The 19,158-nt window shown below is 45.2% G+C and overlaps 1 protein-coding gene across 1 annotated transcript in view; it reads left to right on the plus strand.

Annotated features, from left to right (window-relative positions):
* The window catches only part of UNC80 (unc-80 subunit of NALCN channel complex), a 502,852-nt gene extending 494,466 nt beyond the window's left edge, over nucleotides 1–8,386 (plus strand). The window contains exon 64 of the mRNA XM_078779534.1: nucleotides 7,756–8,386. Within this exon, the coding sequence (XP_078635660.1) occupies nucleotides 7,756–8,034 (279 nt within the window). The 3' untranslated portion in view covers nucleotides 8,035–8,386. The remainder of the gene's footprint in view (nucleotides 1–7,755) is intronic.
* Nucleotides 8,387–19,158: the final 10,772 nt, after the last annotated feature.

Genomic DNA, 19,158 nt, shown 5'->3' on the forward strand with positions numbered 1-19,158 from the left:
CACTGATCCCCAACCCACACCCAATACTGACCTCCAGATGATGATTATCTGAAATGCAAAATATAATTTCAACTTGAATTGTGAGGGGCATTTGAAATGTTCGACCTCAGCACTAATGAACAAAAGCAATAGCTGGTGTCATGCCCTGAGCTGCTCAAAATGTTCCATGCAGATATGCCCTATTTTATCCCTAGGCTGACAACTTGTGATAAAACTTGGCTTCATCACTGGAATCCTCAAACCAAATTGAAATCCATGCAATGGAAGCACAAGGGATCACTACAAAACACAAAATTGCTCACCTAACCCTCAACCAGCAAAATCATTGCCTCAATTTTCTGGGATGCCAAAGGAATCCCACTGATTGACTGTATGCCTTGCAAAACTACAATCACAGGGGAATATTATGCTAGGCCTCCTGCAAAAAATTCAGCAGGCCATCAAGGCCAAACCACCAAACACTGAAGGAGTGCTCTTCCTTTATGCATCTGTGCACAAGGCCCGTGTCTCCGCAGACCATCATTTGTGACTGCGGCTTAAGAAATTTGGAGCATCCCTTGTACAGCTCGAACATGGCCCCTTGTGGTTATGATCTGTTTTGTCGTTTGAAGTCCCTCTTGCATGGCCACCCTTTAACCGACAAAGAGAACCTGGACAAAGCAACTAAGATGTATCTGAGGGAGCAATCTGAAAATGTATATATTTAGTGGCATAGAGGTCAAGGGATGCCATATTGAAAATTAAATAAAGATGATGTGTCTTGGAATATTGTATCTCATTCCTGGAACCTTTTTGAGATGGGGAAAGGGAGAAGGGGTTCATTTCATGGCCATGGGTGGTGCAGACAGATGAAAAATGTAATTTAATAGTCCGCGTTGCCAGTGGTTTACGAGCTGTTGTCAAAACTAGAATCCCATGGTGCAAAACTTTTTTTATTAACTAATGTCAGGTTTCAATGATTTGCATGCTTAAGCCGTTTGTTGGGGGTGATATGGGAATTTAAAAGAGCACAGAGAGACGGAGTTTATTCTTTGAATGGAAGACAGAGAGAAGAAGCTTTGATTACGTGGGAAGCTGAGCACACAGCACAGTTGGCTCTGTTGTGATAAATTTGAATAAAAGCCCTGCGACTTTGGAAAAACTACTTTCTATTTCTGGGGATGGTCATTCTGGGGACCAAATGCTGTTTCTGGGGACCAAATGCTGTTTCTGGGGACCAAATGCTGTTTCTGGGGACCAAATGCTGTTTCTGGGGACCAAATGCTGTTTCTGGGGACCAAATGCTGTTTCTGGGGACTAAATGCTGTTTCTGGGGACCAAATGCTGTTTCTGGGGACCAAATGCTGTTTCTGGGGACCAAATGCTGTTTCTGGGGACCAAATGCTGTTTCTGGGGACCAAATGCTGTTTCTGGGGACCAAATGTTGTTTCTGGGGACCAAATGCTGTTTCTGGGGACCAAATGCTGTTTCTGGGGACCAAATGCTGTTTCTGGGGACCAAATGCTGTTTCTGGGGACCAAATGCTGTTTCTGGGGACCAAATGCTGTTTCTGGGGACCAAATGCTGTTTCTGGGGACCAAATGCTGTTTCTGGGGACCAAATGCTGTTTCTGGGGACCAAATGCTGTTTCTCCCCTAGCCTAGCCTAGCAATGCAAATGAATTGCCACCATAACCTTTGACAATCATGTAAACACATTCTATCCAGTTCCAGTTAATAGAATTCGAATGCTATTAGGACTTGAAATTAATTTGATAGCTTCTGAAATAGCAGAATTGGAATTCAATTGACATGAACACTTGAAGATTAACAAGGAAAAAGAGATTGGTTAGCAGGAAAATAAAAAATAAGGGTGGCCAGTGCAAGCAGAATGTGTAAGAATCAAGTTGTAAGAAGGTGTGAACATGAAACATTAGTTTTGTTGATATAAATAAGACTATGTACAAACTTCAATTGACAAACAACATCCTGGTACATTGTTGAAATTCCTGGCCAAATGAATGACAAACTTTTTAAACTTAGGAATGCAGCATACTTTCAGGAAGTTAGTTCAGGGGTTGGAAGAGGGGCACATGGAGTGAGCAGAACTGTAATCTCTTCTCTCACATGCAACATGTGGTTGCTGGGACTATCATTGTGAGGGAGCGTGGCGAAACCACCTACGCAGTGCACCTTGTAGGTAAGGGTAGGATTCTCTGGAATTTGTTGAGGGAATCAGCAATGCTGGCAGGATGGCCTAGATTCCCTAGAAGTAGGCACACTCACCTATAATCTGTCTAGCCTGAGTTCAAATCTCGACCTAGATATAAACTGTCATCCTGGTGTTTCACAAGCAGTGATTCCATCAATGTGTGTACCACCTCAGATTGACATTAAACTGGGCGAGCTGTCTGCCGACATAGATTGGTGGACGTTAAAGATCCTGCCGTGTCCTTCAGGAGGAGTAGACGAGTTATCATCACCACTTTGGCCAAATTCCTGCCCTAACCTTAGTCGAATGTCACGCCTGGCCAGCTCGTCAGTGAAAAAACTTTGATTAAGCTTCCCCCACCAACCCCATAAGAACGTGGGAATAATGATGGCCTTTAAAGAAGAAGTCGAGGGTGCCGTCAACACCGTCTGCTAACTATTGCTAGCAGTTGGGTCACCAGATTGTCTGTCTGACGTACAATACACTTGATACCCTTATTGATGCATTGCCCCATGTGCAAAGCTCCAATCGGAGATTTTATAGTCTGGTCGAGAATGAAACCCAGACGAGGCAGCTTAGAGGCAAGTAAGTGAGCTACCTCGACACCATCTTGTCAGACTACTACCTCAACGACATACTTCCAGTTCTTACTTGTAGAAATGTAACCGAAGCAGTGCACTGATAATAACGTCCTTGTTATTATCGCTTATCGGTGCACTGTCCTTGTTATTATCCTATTATCCTTGATAATAACGTCCTTGTTATTATCGCTTATTGGCGCATGCGCAAGATTGGAGGTCACGTCTCTTCAAAGCTGTCCATGCGCGCACACTTTCGAAGTTAAGTAATTTTTCACAATTGTGTTTTTGTCGAAACTGTATCTTTCTTTTGGTGTGTATACCTATTTGGTGTGTCTTTAATAGGATTCTCGGTGTTGGTTTTTCATACCTGTGTACAGAATCGTCGGTTAGTTAGTGTCACGTATTCTGAGGCCTAGTGTAGTAGGCTACCATGTCCGACCTTGGCTTGAGGCTTTGTTTTTGTCTCAGCGGTTCTTCGATTGCGCTGCAATTACTTTCGGTCTCTGTTTTTCCCGGTCTTTTCACCCCATACTTCCTTGTTTTGAAATCTCAACTCAAAAAAAAAAAAAAAAAAAAAAAAATTTCCTTCTCTGTTCTTATCCGTTTGTTCGTTCTTATTTGTTCGTTCGTTCTTCGACCACGTTGTTCGTGATCACGTGATCACGTTGTTAAAAAATGTTTAAACTGTCCCCTGAAGAACTGTATTCTGTCGTATACTATAACACCTTTTTCTTCTTCTTCTATAAAAGGATGCTTTCGACTTGCTCACCAAATCTATTCATTTCAAAAAAAAATTCCATCTCTTACAGTGCCTCTTTCATACATTCCCTAAACTCTCCAGCACTCCACCCATCTTTCAGCGTCCTCAAACGTATTTTTGACTCGAAGGTCTCAAGAAACTCATTTTGCAATAAATGCTCGTTTCCCATTAATCGTACACTTTTCAAGATCCAATCTCACCTCTCCCCTCCAAATCTTCCCCATCACCCCTTCCCTCCAAAACTTCCCCATCACCCCTTCCCTCCAAAACTTCCCCATCACCCCTCCCCTTCAAAACTTCCCCATCACCCCTCCCCTCCAAATCTACCCCCTTGCCCCTCCCCTCCAAATCTTCCCCATCACCCATCTCTTTCAAATATTCCCCCTTGGCCCTCCCCTCCAAATCGTCCCCATCACCCATCCCTTTCAAATCTTCCCCCTTGCCCCTCCCCTCCAAATCTTCCCCATCACCCCTTCCTTCCAAAACTTCCCCATCACCCTTCCCCACTAAATCTACCCCCTTGCCCCTCCCCTCCAAATCATCCCCATCACCCATCTCTTTCAAATCTTCCCCCTTGCCACTCCCCTCCAAATCTTCCCCATCACCCATCCCTTTCAAATCTCCCCCCTTGCCCCTTCCCTCCTAAACTCCCCCTACACCCCTCCCCTCCGAGACTCTCCCTCACTCCTCCCCTCCTATACTCCCCTCTCACCCCTCCTCCTCAAAGCGTCCTCCCCGCTTCTTCCCCCTTCCAACTTTCACCTTCATCTCCCTCAACCTTCTGCCTCACTCTTCCCCCTCCTCAAATAACACCTCACTGCGCCTCACCCAATCACCATCAAACCTTTTGTCCGCCCCATTCTTCCCTTTCTCCAAGCTATTCTGAAATCTCTGACACACCTTCAACAGCTCTCCCTACCTCTTCCTCCTCTTCCACATCTTACCCTACCGTGCCCTCCCCCCTGTTCTGTATCCGATGCTCCTCCTTCCTCTTCTTTAACAGTATGGACCTCAAACATCTGGGGCCTTCGCTCAAACTTGACTGTTCTCTCCATACAGGTTGCTTCTGACAAACCAGACGTGATCTGCTTAACAGAAACTTTCCTCCTTCATGATGTCTCTGATTCCTTGGTATCTCTCCCAGGTTACTCCATCCTCCGGTATGATAGACCTGAGCCTCGTCCTGGAGGTGGGGTTGCTATCTTTATTAAAAAAACTCTCTTCCTCACTCGCCCTGCACTGCCCTCTCTCCACCTCACCCCCAGGAATACCTTTGGCTACGGCTTCCCCTTCGCTCCCACCTTTTGTTCATATGTGTGTTGTACCGTCCACCAAACAATGATGACTCCATCTACATCCCACTGTCTGATAATATGGACCAACTTCTATCTACCCATCCGAACTCTCTCTTCCTCATATGTGGTGATTTCAATTGTCCCCATGCCAGTTGGCTGGGTGTGGGTACCTCTCTCACCAGCCATGGCTATTCAGCAAAGGACTTCTGTGACTCACTGGGACTGACACAATCTGTCAATTTCCCGACCCGGATCTCAGTCAACGGAGCATCTTCTCTTCTGGACTTCCTTATGACTAACTTCCCTGAAAATGTCTGCTTCTCTTCTTCTGCTCCAATCGGCTCATCTGATCATGTGCTTGTTAAAGTGGTCATCTCTTTGACCATTCTCAGAGAGCCTCCTCAGCGTCGACGAGTCTGGCATTTCACTCAGGCCAACTGACACGGTTTTCAAGCAGCCATCAATCATCTGGACTGGTCTCCCATCTCTACCGCCTCTGACATCAAATCATCCTGGGAATTCTTCCAAAGTAAATTGCTGTCTCTCATGCACAGATTTATCCCATCTCGTCTTCAGTTGTCATACCCTTCCTCCCGTCCATGGTACACGGAATCTTGTGGTGAGGCTATTGCCCAGAAACAACTTGCTTTCGTCTCCTGGAAAGCAAATCCAACAGAAGGAAATCTCATTTCCTTTCACAAAGCCCGAAACAAGTGTGTGTCCACCCTCAGGAGAGCCAGGAAACAATATCTCTCCATTCTCAGGACCGAACTCTCTTATCTGTCTCCCTCTTCCAAATCCTGGTGGCGTCTGGTCAAATCTGTTTCTGGTGTTTGTTCCCCCTCCATCCCCTCCCTCACCTCAAACGGCCACATGGCTGACTCCGCACGTGAAAAAGCTGAATGCCTCAACTCTGTGTTTGCCTCTAAATCTTGTGTCCCAAACCCATCCCTCTCTGTACCCACCGTACCCAGTTGTACCCAGCTGCTCCTGGACTCTGTGTCCTTTCCTCCTGACTAGGTGGAAAAGTTTCTGTCAACCCTCGACTCTGATTCTGCAACTGGACCTGACGGCATCAGCCACGGGTCCTAAAATCCTGTTCTTCCACTCTTTCACTCCCTCTCTCTGTTCTCTTCACCCTCTCTTTTGCTCAAGGTCATCTGCCATCTGCTTGGAAATCTGCCAACATCACCGCTTTGCACAAAAAAGATGCAAAAACAGATCCCAGCAACTGCAGACCAATCAGCCTTCTCCGAATTATCAGCAAAGTCATGGAATCCATCATTGCTTCAGATATGAAATCTTTCCTCTTCTCCAATGGCTTGACCTCTGATCATCAATTTGGTTTCAGACCTGGTCACTCTACTCTGGACATGCTGCTTCTGCTTTCTCAACAATGGATGGAGGTCCTCAATGCCAAACAGGAAATTAGAGCTGTCTCCCTTGACATATCACGTGCCTTCGATACGGTCTGGCACCCTGCTCTACTCACCAAACTCTCCTCTTTTGATATCCATGGAAATCTCCACGCATGGCTGGCGGACTTCCTCTCTAGTCGTAGTCAACGTGTGGCCCTGAATGGGTTTCTCTCATCTCCTCTACATGTTCAGGCTGGAGTTCCCCAAAGCAGTGTTCTGGACCCTGTGCTTTTTCTGGTCTTCATCAATGATCTCTCTGACTCTCTTGAAAATCCTCTCTATCTCTTTGCTGATGAATCTACTCTGTCGCTCCATTCTTCATCCCTCAGATCGGCAGTCTGCAGCCTCCTCACTCTCTGCAGACCTGGACAAAATCACAGACTGGGCAAACAAGTGGAACATGTCTTTCAATCCTGACAAATCTCACACTCTTACGATGTCTCTCCGAAAAGACCGACTGGACAACCCTCCCATCCACTTTCTGAATAATCCTCTCCAAAAAGTTCTGTCACTCAAGCTTTTGGGTCTCACTATCTGCCATGATCTTTCCTTGGAAAACCACATTTCAAATCTGGCCTCCAAAGCCAGTCGCCGACTGGGCATCCTCCGTCGTGCGAAGTCCTTCCTTGGCACACCTGAGCTCCTCACCACAGACAAGGCTTTCATCCGCAGCTCAATGGAATACTGCTCTCCCCTCTGGGCTGGTGCTCCTGCCTTACACCTAGCTCGTCTTCACGCTGTTGAAACCAAAGCATTCAGAATCATTGGAATCTCCCGCGATGAAGCTAACTCCAAGGGCCTCTCACTCACTCACCGCAGGCAGGTTGGTGGTCTTCCGTCTTCTACCGACTCCTCTCTGGCCTTGCCCCCCCAGCTCTCTCTGGGCTCTGTCCCGCAAATATTCCTACAGGTCGCACAAGATCTGCCTGCAACCCTCTTATGGTTAAACTGCCAAAATCAAGACTCTGCTCACCTTCACTCCTTCATTCCTCTTTTCTCCCGCCTCTGGAACAAACTCCCTCACTCTCTTCAATCCCACTGCACCCTCCAGTCTTTAAAACAGCTGTTCACCACCATCTCTTATCTTCTTATCTTCCCCCATCCAAAACCTTGATCTTTTCTACCCCCACTAATTTCACCCCAATTCCACTTTTTTGAAATACCAACTTCTGTCCAGGAAGTCCCTGGTGTCCTTGTGTTTTATACTTCTCCCCCCCCCCACCCCCCCCCCCCCCTCTCCCATGCCTCCTCCCCCCAAGCCCTCTCCCTCCCACACATCTCCCTGCTCTCAAATGTTGTGTATGTGTGCTTCCCCTTCTCTCCCCATCTTGTCTTCCGCTCCCTCTTTTTATATATTTTGTTTGTCTGGTTGATTTGTTTGTGAAGTAAATGTTAGCTCTTTCACGAGCCTCGATTCAGTACACAAAAAAAACAAAAAAAAAACTGCTTCAGTTTCACCTGATCAGTTCACTGACATGGCTTGCCTGATCTTGTCCCACCTTTTCCTGCAGTCGGACTTTGTCGCAGAGATGGAGGCAGAATTCTGCCGTGGCCTGTTGGCACACGGCCTGGGGAATCACTTGGTGAGCCAGACATGTTCCAGAAACCAGCAGGTTGAGAAGCCAGAAGGAGAAACCTCACCGCTGCTTTGCCAGGAGGGTGTCCCAGACTGCAAGGTGTACGATAGTGGGAGCACAGAGCTTGACCAAAGCGTTCTGACTTCTCCCGATTTGTTTCATACGGCGGAAGTTGAGCAGGCACAAGCCATAGTGAATGAATCTCACGTGTAGACACTTTGAAAAACACATTTCCCTACATTTCAGCAGCTTATTTCACATAACTATTGAGTTCGCCTCTTCGTGGTGGTTGTTCCCCCCAATGCAAGTCGTGGCCCAAACTTCCCCATTCTTCCCTGCTGCCCTGCTTCGCCAGGGCAGCGTGGTCACGGTCAGAGTGACGATCGGTCCCCAACAACCGGCCCTTTCCCTCTTGTCTCTCCCTCTCTTTCTTTCTTTCTTTCTTTTTCTTTCTCTCTCTCTCTCTCTCTCTCTCTCTCTCTCTCTCTCTCTCTCTCTCTCTCTCTCTCTCTCTCGCTCTCTCTCTCTCTCGCTCTCTCGCTCTCTCTCTCTCTCTCGCTCTCTCTCTCGCTCTCTCTCTCGCTCTCTCTCGCTCGCTCCCTCTCGCTCGCTCCCTCTCTCCCTCTCTCCCTCTCTTCCTCTCTCCCTCTCTCCCTCTCTCCCTCTCTCCCTCTCTCTCTCTCTCTCTCTCTCTCTCTCTCTTCTCTCCCTTTCTCTCTCTCGCTCCCTCGTTCCTCGTTCCCTCTCTCCCTCTCTCCCTCTCTCCCTCTCTCCCTCTCTCCCCCTCTCTCTATCTGTCTCTCACACACTCTCTCTCTCTCTCTCCCTCTCCTCTTCCTCTCCCTCTCCTCTCTCTCTCTCTCTCTTTGTAACTCTGTCGTGGCCCTGACTTCATGAAGGTGGTACACATCCTATATGTGGGGGATCTCTGGGTCGTACCCGGGAGATCAATTGGCTGTCTCTGTGCCGCGGGCTTATTCAAGCGAACTGTCCAGGGTTATATAACAACATCAACTTCTTGCGCGCTTCACTCAATTATTCTCCACATTTTGCTCCCTGTGATCAAGTGCATTTCATCTGTTTTTGTTTCGCCATTTTTTCTTTCATAACCAGCCACAATCCCAACCCTCTAATTTTACATTGCAAGTTGACTTTGAACATTCAAAACTGCTGAATCATGCTTCATGGCATTCATTCATCGCCTCCAAATATCCTGAATGTACCGGCTTCTGCATAATGCACAGCATATCTATTTGTCTCCACTCGGCACCCACGGTCTTGTCTCGTCTCGTCTTTGATGCCGGTGATAACCTTGTATTCCTGCACAATTGTTTCACTTTTACTGCACTAATAACTTTGCCATATTGTGGTCCAATGTTCTCGAAAAAAGTGAATTACAATGACGATGTCCTGTGTCCGTAATGCGTTCTATATATTCATTTTTCATGTTTTCTCTGTTGTATGAAACATTAAATTTGACGTTGCTTCTTTTGCACACTCGTCTGTTTATGAAGCAAATACAAGATAAACTCAGTATGGACAGAAATGTTAAGTTTGAAGAAACGGCTAGATTTTATTATTTTGTTGTTTTTGTTAATTTTTGTTTGTTTATTTTCGTTTTTTAACCGGGTTTTTAATTATACTGTATATATTTTTTGGCTGACTGATTTTTTTGTTTTGTTTTGTTTTTAACAGGTTTTTATAGTTTTTTGGGGGGGGATTTTTTTGTTTTATTTTCAAAAAAAAATTGTTTTGTTTTTAACAGGTTTTTTGTTTGTTTTTTTGGGGGGGATTAAAAAAAATTGGTTTGTTTTTTTAGGTTAATTTTTATTACTATTATTATTTTGTTGTTTTGTTAATTTTTGTTTGTTTATTTTCGTTTTTTTAACCGGGTTTTTAATTATATATATTTTTTGGTTGACTAATTTTTTTGTTTTGTTTTTTAACAGGTTTTTCATTTGTTTTTTGGGGTGGGGGTGGTTGTTTTTTTGTTTTTTTTGTTAACAGGTTTTTATATTGTTTTTGGGGGGGGGGGGGTTGTTTTATTTTTTTTTTTAATTTGTTTTGTCTTTAACAGGTTTTTTATTTTGTTTTTTTTGGGGGGGGGGGGTTTATTTTTTTTCGGTAAATTTTTATTATTATTATTTTTGGGGCATGGGACTTCCCCATAATCCTGTAAGATTCTCTGTTTTAGTTTGGTGGAGCACTTTCTCCCTAAGTTCCAACCATATCTGCCCTGGAACTTCAGTAAAACAGACATGGTCGTCATGGATTATAAATGAGTGCACTTCCATGTGACGCCCAACCTTATTGATCGCAGTTTTTTGAGCACCCATCTTACTTGAATTCACTGAGTCTCCTTATTGACCTCGTATCCTTTTAACCATGCGTTTCATCTTTGGTCCATCACGTGTCTTTATTGAAGAATGTATATATGGAATGACTTATTAAGCTAATTGAATGCAAGAAAAATAAATTACTGGCATCATATTTTTTAACTCAGCCACAGGGGTGAGCATTATTATGGAAACTTTCAGGAAATAACAACCTCCTTGGCCCCCATGCACCCCCTTTTAGCCTGATTCAATCCAGTGCAAGACGAAGACCTCCTCTCACATTGAGGAGTGTCTGACATACTCAAATACCATAAAGCAGAAAACCTATAGCCAACAATACATAAGCAACTCATAGCAGGACCATCTTAAATCTAATGCCTTATTTTTTTTTCTGCAAATAATGCCAAGAGCTCATAGGTAGGCCGAAAGGTATCGTGGTGGAGTTGATGGGTGGAGAGCATGCCATATTGTGTCGAAAGACCAGAAATGCAATGTTGAAAGTCTCAGTAGTCTCTCATTGTTGCAAGATGAAGGATTGTTAGCTGGGGGTACTCTCTTCCAAGATGGTTCGCCTGAGTTCGCATCTCGGCCCAGCTATAAACTGTCGCTCTGTTGCTTCGCCTGCAGGGAAAAGCAGCAAATGTTAAACTGGGCACATCCCATGGATTAGCACTGGTTGGTGGATGTTAAAGATCCCAGGGTGTCTTTCGGAGGCGAGATGTTTCAGGCACACGAGCCAAATTCCACAACCCTGATAAATGTGCATCCGAGTCAGAGCCATGCTACAGAGGTGATGCAACTAGCAGACTGGATTCAGAATAAATCCCAGTCTAACATATACATTCACTTACAACAAGCTCATGTTACAAAGGAAGGAGAAAAAAAGGCAGCATCAGGGAGACCTTTTTGATCTGTCTTGAGCTGCTGCAAGATGCAGGTAGTTGGAAAGTGTAAATAGTTCGTTTGTTTCAGAGTTTTCTGGTGAGAGGTTCTTCGTTCGTATGCAGCACCAGGCTGTTGTGGGGTAGCGTCATTGGCTGAGGACGTGGCCGTGCCGCTGATGCAGTGCCCTCTGCTGGTTGGGGCAGGAATTTGTCATTTTGTTCAGGGTGCCGGCGATAGCTATCTTACTCTTCACGAAGGACACCATGGGGTCTTTAACGTCCACCAACTTGTGCTGGTAAACATAACGCCCAGTTTAACGTCCATCCGAGGGACGGCACACACACTGATGAATCACCCTGCCTGGAAAACAACAGGTTGGCAGTTTATAGCTGGGTCGGGATTCGAACTCAGGCGAGACGGCTTAGAGGCGAATGCGTCTTGATGTAGGCCATTATGGGTGAGGGGTAATAAGGATGTAGGGTTATTATTTGTGCATGCACACACACACACACATATATATATATGCAAACACATACACATTACACATATACACATACAGACAGACACACAGCCAGACATACACACATACAAACACACACACACACACACACACTGACAGACACATACACACACACACACAGACAAATACACATATACAAACACACATACACACAGACAGATACACATATACAAACACACACACACACACAAACACACACACAGACAGATACACATATACAAACACATACAGACACATATGTACACACACACACACACACTGACGTACACACATACACACATACACACACACACCTACACACACACATGTACACACAGACACATATATATACACACATACACAGACATACATATACACACAGCCATACATATACACACACAGACATACATATATACACACACACACACACACACACACACACACACACACACACATATATGCAAACACATACACCTAGACACACATATACACACATACAGACAGACACACATATATACACACACATACACACACATATACACACATAACGACACACACACAGCCAAACATACACACATACAAACACACACACACACACTGACAGACACACATACACACACACAGACAAATACACATATAGAAACACACATACACACACAGACAGATACACATATACAAACACACAAACAGATACAGATACACATATACAAACACACATACACACATATACATACACATATGTACACACACACACACACACACACACACTGACATACACACACACACACACACATATATACACAAACACACATGTACACACAGACGCATATATATACACACATAGACACACACATACACATACACAGACATACATATACACACACAGCCATACATATACACACACAGACATACATATACACACACATACACACACACAGACACACATATACACACACACATATACACACCGACACATACAGACATATATAGACACACACCGACACACACACACACACACACACACACACACACACACACACACACACAGACAAACACACGCATACACACATACACAGACGTACATATATACACACACAGACACACATAAACACACACACACATGCACACACACACACACCCACACACATACACACACATGCACATATAGACACACACAGACACACATATACGCACACACAGACATACACATACACACACACATACACACACACAGACAAACACATGCATACAGACACACATACACACACATAGACACACATACACACACACATACACACAGACAGACAAACTTATACACCCAGACACAGACAGATAGACAGACACACACACACATACGCACACACATCCCTTTCCGAAACGTTTTGATCATGATCACTGCAAGCAGCACACAAGGCAATATTATCAAAAGATACAAAACACGCAGGTAGGAATCTTTATGAACTCTCCAAAGCAAAACAAATGTATCTTTGGCATTTAGCTGCACCCAGTAATCTATCTATAATTCCAGTAATCTCTGTACGTTTGTACGTTTGTACGTCTGTACGTCTGTACGTCTGTTTGTCTGTGACCGCTGTTTCTCGACAACCACGGGTCCGATATACTTTTAACTTGCCAGGTATATTGCTGGGGACCCGAGGATGTGCCTTTTCAAGGTTTCATATTAATCGGACAATTACTTACCGAGCTATGTCCAAAAAACGATTCAACCAATCAGAGAGCAGCGAACGATCGCGTGTGCCGAACGTGGCGGACACACTCTGCCTCGGATGGCACATTTGAGAGCGTATTCATTTATTTCACGTTTGCAAACTATGTTGGCGTTAAACTATGTTTTAAAACTAATAAAAACGAATTTGCGATTCGTTCGCTTTGGACCAAACCATTTCATGTAAATAGAGGGGGGGGATTGTCACCGTACTCGCAAGCCGTTCGCTTTGGACCAAACCATTTCATGTAAATAGAGGGGGGGGGGATATAATTTTAGATATAGATATAGTACGGGCAATGCCCTAGTCTATCTATAATTCCAGTAATCTCTGTACGTTTGTACGTTTGTACGTCTGTACGTCTGTACGTCTGTTTGTCTGTGACCGCTGTTTCTCGACAACCACGGGTCCGATATACTTTTAACTTGCCAGGTATATTGCTGGGGACCCGAGGATGTGCCTTTTCAAGGTTTCATATTAATCGGACAATTACTTACCGAGCTATGTCCAAAAAACGATTCAACCAATCAGAGAGCAGCGAACTATCGCGTGTGCCGAACGTGGCGGACACACTCTGCCTCGGATGGCACATTTGAGAGCGTATTCATTTATTTCACGTTTGCAAACTATGTTGGCGTTAAACTATGTTTTAAAACTAATAAAAACGAATTTGCGATTCATTCGCTTTCCTGCGCGTTTGTGCACGCGATGGCGATTTCTTTACCAAACTCCGGAAGCCGTTCGCTTTGGACCAAACCATTTCATGTAAATAGAGGGGGGGGATATAATTTTAGATATAGATATAGTACGGGCAATGCCCTAGTCTCTGCAATACATTGTTATGAATTCAGAGCTCCAGCATTAGGGGGAACATGTTGTATTATCTTTAACCGTAGAATGTAGGAAAGTTTCTTCATTTTAAAATGGCTCATGTATGTTTATCGCATTAATCCTGTTTTTGTCCTTCTTTCATCTATTTTCACAAACCTAATAGAGTTCAGAGCAAAATCTGTGTCTATGCATTAGGATATATACAGTCACGTGAAAAAGTAAGTACACCCCATGTAAAGTTTTGACTTTTTCAACATATTTCAACATACAGCTATTTGATCCTCATTTCAACAATATTGATCGATAAAGGTGATACAATATAACAAATATCATGAAACATTTACATTTTGTAGTCCATTGTATAATTTAAATAAACATGAATGCAAATTTCGCATGTGGAAAAAGTAAGTACACCCCTACATTTATCACTACTTCAAATACCTAAAATAAGAATCAGGTGCACCAGCTCAGGTGCAAATGATTAGAACATCGTGAGAGAGGATCTTGGAGGAACCTGTCTTATTTAAACCTCAGACATTTAGTTTGGTTTGCACTTTGTTGTTGAAGTGTGCGGCGTCACCATGCCTAGATCAAAAGAGCTCTCTGAGGCCTTCAGAAAGAAGGTTATAGATGCCTACTAGCCTGGGAAGGGATTTAAAAAGATCTCCAAACAATTTGAAATCAATCATTCGACTGTCCGGAAGATCATCTACAAGTGGAGAATATTCCAAACAACTGCCAACTTGTTCAGGCCAGGCCGCCCCAGCAAGTTCAGCCCGAGAGCAGACCGGAAGATGCTGAAAGAAGTCTCTAAGAACCCGAGAATGTCATCACAGGACCTACAGGTAGCTCTTGCCACTGTTGATGTCAAAGTGCACGAGTCTACCACTAGAAAGAGGCTGCACAAATTTGATTTGCATGGGAGGTGTGCCAGGAGGAAACCTTTGCTGTCCAGAAAGAACATCAGGGCAAGACTAAAGTTTGCCAATGAACATCTAGGCAAAGAACAGCACTTTTTTTCTTTTTTTTTTTCTTTTTTTTTTGTATACTGAATCGAGGCTCGTGAAAGAGCTAACATTTACTTCACAAACAAATCAACCAGACAAACAAAATATATAAAAAGTGGGAGCGGAAAACAAGATGGGGAGAGAAGGGGAAGCACACAAACACAACATTTGAGAGCAGGGAGATGTGTGGAAGGGAGAGGGCTTGGGGAGAGGAGGTGTGGGAAGGGGGGTGGGGGGGGGGGGGAGGGAGAAGTATAAAACACAAGGACACCAAGGACTTCCAGGACAGAAGTTGGTATTTCAAAAAAGTGGAATTGGGGTTAAATTAGCGGGGGTAGAAAAGATCAAGGTTTTGGATGGGGGAAGATAAGAGATGGTGGTGAACAGCTGTTTTAAAGACCTGGAGGGTGGAGTGGGATTGAAGAGAGTGAGGGAGTTTGTTCCAGAGGTGGGAGAAAAGAGGAATGAAGCAGTGAAGGTGAGCAGAGAGTCTTGATTTTGGCAGTTTGACCAAAAGAGGGTTGCAGGCAGGTCTTGTGCGACCTGTAGGAATATTTGCGGGACAGAGCCCAGAGAGAGCTGGGGGGGGCAAGGCCAGAGAGGAGTCGGTAGAAGATGGAAAGACCACCAACCTGCCTGCGGTGAGTGAGTGAGAGGCCCTTGGAGTTAGCTTCATCGCGGGAGATTCCAATGATTCTGAATGCTTTGGTTTCAACAGCGTGAAGACGAGCTAGGTGTGAGGCAGGAGCACCAGCCCAGAGGGGAGAGCAGTATTCCATTGAGCTGCGGATGAAAGCCTTGTATGTGGTGAGGAGCTCAGGTGTGCCAAGGAAGGACTTCGCACGACGGAGGATGCCCAGTCGGCGACTGGCTTTGGAGGCCAGATTTGAAATGTGGTTTTCCCAGGAAAGATCATGGCAGATAGTGAGACCCAAAAGCTTGAGTGACAGAACTTCTTGGAGAGGATTATTCAGAAAGTGGATGGCAGGGTTGTCCAGTCAGTCTTTTCGGAGAGACATCGTAAGAGTGTGAGATTTGTCAGGATTGAAAGACATGTTCCACTTGTTTGCCCAGTCTGTGATTTTGTCCAGGTCTGCAGAGAGTGAGGAGGCTGCAGACTGCCGATCTGAAGGATGAAGAATGGAGCGACAGAGAGTAGAGTCATCAGCAAAGAGATACAGAGGATTTTCAAGAGAGTCAGAGAGATCATTGATGAAGACCAGAAAAAGCACAGGGCCCAGAACACTGCCTTGTGGAACTCCAGCCTGAACAGGAAGAGGAGATGAGAGAAACCCATTCAGGGCCAAACGTTGACTACGACCAGAGAGGAAGTCCGCCAGCCATGCGTGGAGATTTCCATGGATACCAAAAGAGGAGAGTTTTGTGAGCAGAGCAGGTGCCAGACCGTATCGAAGGCACGTGATATGTCAAGGGAGACAGCTCTAATTTCCTGTTTGGCATTGAGGACCTCCATCCATTGTTGAGAAAGCAGAAGCAGCATGTCCAGAGTAGAGTGTCCAGGTCTGAAACCAAATTGATGATCAGAGATCAAGCCATTGGAGAAGAGGAAAGATTTCATATCTGAAGCAATGATGGATTCCATGACTTTGCTGATAATTGGGAGAAGGCTGATTGGTCTGTAGTTGCTGGGATCTGTTTTTACACCTTTTTTGTGCAAAGCGGTGATGTTGGCAGATTTCCAAGCAGATGGAAGATTACCTTGAGCAAAAGAGAGGGTGAAGAGAACAGAGAGAGGGAGTGAAAGAGCGGAAGAACAGGATTTTAGAACCCGAGGGCTGATGCTGTCAGGTCCAGTTGCAGAATCCGAGTCGAGGGTTGACAGAAACTTTTCCACCTTGTCAGGAGGAAAGGACACAGAGTGCAGGAGCAGCTGGGTACGACTGGGTACGGTGGGTACAGAGAGGGATGGGTTTGGGACACAAGATTTAGAGGCAAACACAGAGTTGAGGCATTCAGCTTTTTCACGTGCGGAGTCAGCCGTGTGGCCATTTGAGGTGAGGGAGGGGATGGAGGGGGAACAAACACCAGAAACAGATTTGACCAGACGCCACCAGGATTTGGAAGAGGGAGACAGTAAGAGAGTTCTGTCCTGAGAACGGAGAGATATTGTTTCCTGGCTCTTCTGAGGGTGGACACACACTTGTTTCGGGCTTTCTGAAAGGAAATTAGATTTCCTTCCGTTGGATTTGCTTTCCAGGAGACGAAAGCAAGTTGTTTCTGGGCAATAGCCTCACCACAAGATTCCGTGTACCATGGACGGGAGGAAGGGTATGACAACAGAAGACGAGATGGGATAAATCTGTGCATGAGAGAGAGCAGTTTGCTTTGGAAGAATTCCCAGGAAGAATTTATGTCAGAGGCAGTAGAGATGGGAGACCAGTCCAGATGATTGATGGGTGCTTGAAGACCGTGCCAGTTGGCCTGAGTGAAATGCCAGACTCGTCGATGCTGAGGAGGCTCTCTGAGAATGGTCAGAGAGATGTCCACTTTAACAAGCACATGATCAGAAGAGCCGATTGGAGCAGAAGAAGAGCAGCAGACATTTTCAGGGAAGTTAGTCATAACCAAGTCCAGAAGAGAAGATGCTCCGTTGACTGAAATCCGGGTCGGGAAATTGACAGATTGTGTCAGTCCCAGTGAGTCACAGAAGTCCTTTGCTGAAGAGCCATGGCTGGTGAGAGAGGTACCCACACCCAGCCAACTGGCATGGTGACAGTTGAAATCACCACATATGAGGAAGAGGGAGTTGGGATGGGTAGATAGAAGGTGGTCCATATTCTCAGACAGCGAGATGTAGATGGAGTCATCACTGTTTGGTGGACGGTACAACACACATATGAACAAAAGGTGGGAGCGAAGGGGAAGCCGTAGCCAAAGGTATTCCTGGGGGTGAGGTGGAGAGAGGGCAGTGCAGGGCGAGTGAGGAAGAGAGTTTTTTATAAAGATAGCAACCCCACCTCCAGGACGAGGCTCAGGTCTATCATACCGGAGGAGGGAGTAACCTGGGAGAGATACCAAGGAATCAGAGACATCATGAAGGAGGAAAGTTTCTGTTAAGCAGATCACGTCTGGTTTGTCAGAAGCAACCTGCATGGAGAGATCAGACAAGTTTGAGCGAAGGCCCCGGATGTTTGAGGTCCATACTGTTAAGGAAGAGGAAGGGGGAGCATCGGATACAGAACAGGGGGGGGGCGGTAGGGTAAGGGTAAGATGTAGGGTAAGATATGGAAGAGGAGGAAGAGGTAGGGAGAGCTGTTGAAGGTGTGTCGGAGATTACAGAATAGCTTGGAGAAAGGGAAGAATGGGGCAGACAAAAGGTTTGATGGTGATTGGGAGAGGCGCAGTGAGATGTTATTTGACGAGGGGGAAGAGCGAGGCAGAAGGTTGAGGGAGATGAAGGTGAAAGTTGGAAGGGGGAAGAAGCGGGGAGGACGCTTTGAGGAGGAGGGGTGAGAGGGGAGTCTAGGAGGGGAGGAGCGAGGGAGAGTCTCGGAGGGGAGGGGTGTGGGGGGAAATTTGAAAGGAATGGGTGATTGGGAAGATTTGGAGGGGAGGGGCAAGGGGGAAGATTTTAAAGAGATGGGTGATGGGGATGATTTGGAGGGGAGGGGCAAGGGGGTAGATTTAGAAGGGAGGGGTGATGGGAAATGGGATTTTGGGGTGATGGGATTTTGAAAAATGTACGATTAATGGGAAACGAACATTTATTGCAAAATGAGTTTCTTGAGACATTCGAGTCAAAAATACGTTTGAGGACGCTGGAGGGAGGATGGAGTGCTGGAGAGTTTAGGGAATGAATGAAAGATGCACTATAAGAGATGGAATTTTTTTTTGGAATGAATAGATTTGGTGAGCAAGTCGAAAGCATCCTTTTATAGAAGAAGAAGAAAAAGGTGTTATAGAATATGACCGAATACAGGTCTTCAGGGGTCAGATGAGACATTTTTTTAACCACGTGATCACAAACAACGTGGTCGAAGAACGAACGAACAAATAAGAACGAATAAACGAATAAGAACAGAAGGAAATGT

This window comes from Myxine glutinosa, chromosome 1, assembly GCF_964187855.1.
Source record: "Myxine glutinosa chromosome 1, kmMyxGlut1.1, whole genome shotgun sequence".
NCBI classification, from domain to species: domain Eukaryota; kingdom Metazoa; phylum Chordata; class Myxini; order Myxiniformes; family Myxinidae; genus Myxine; species Myxine glutinosa.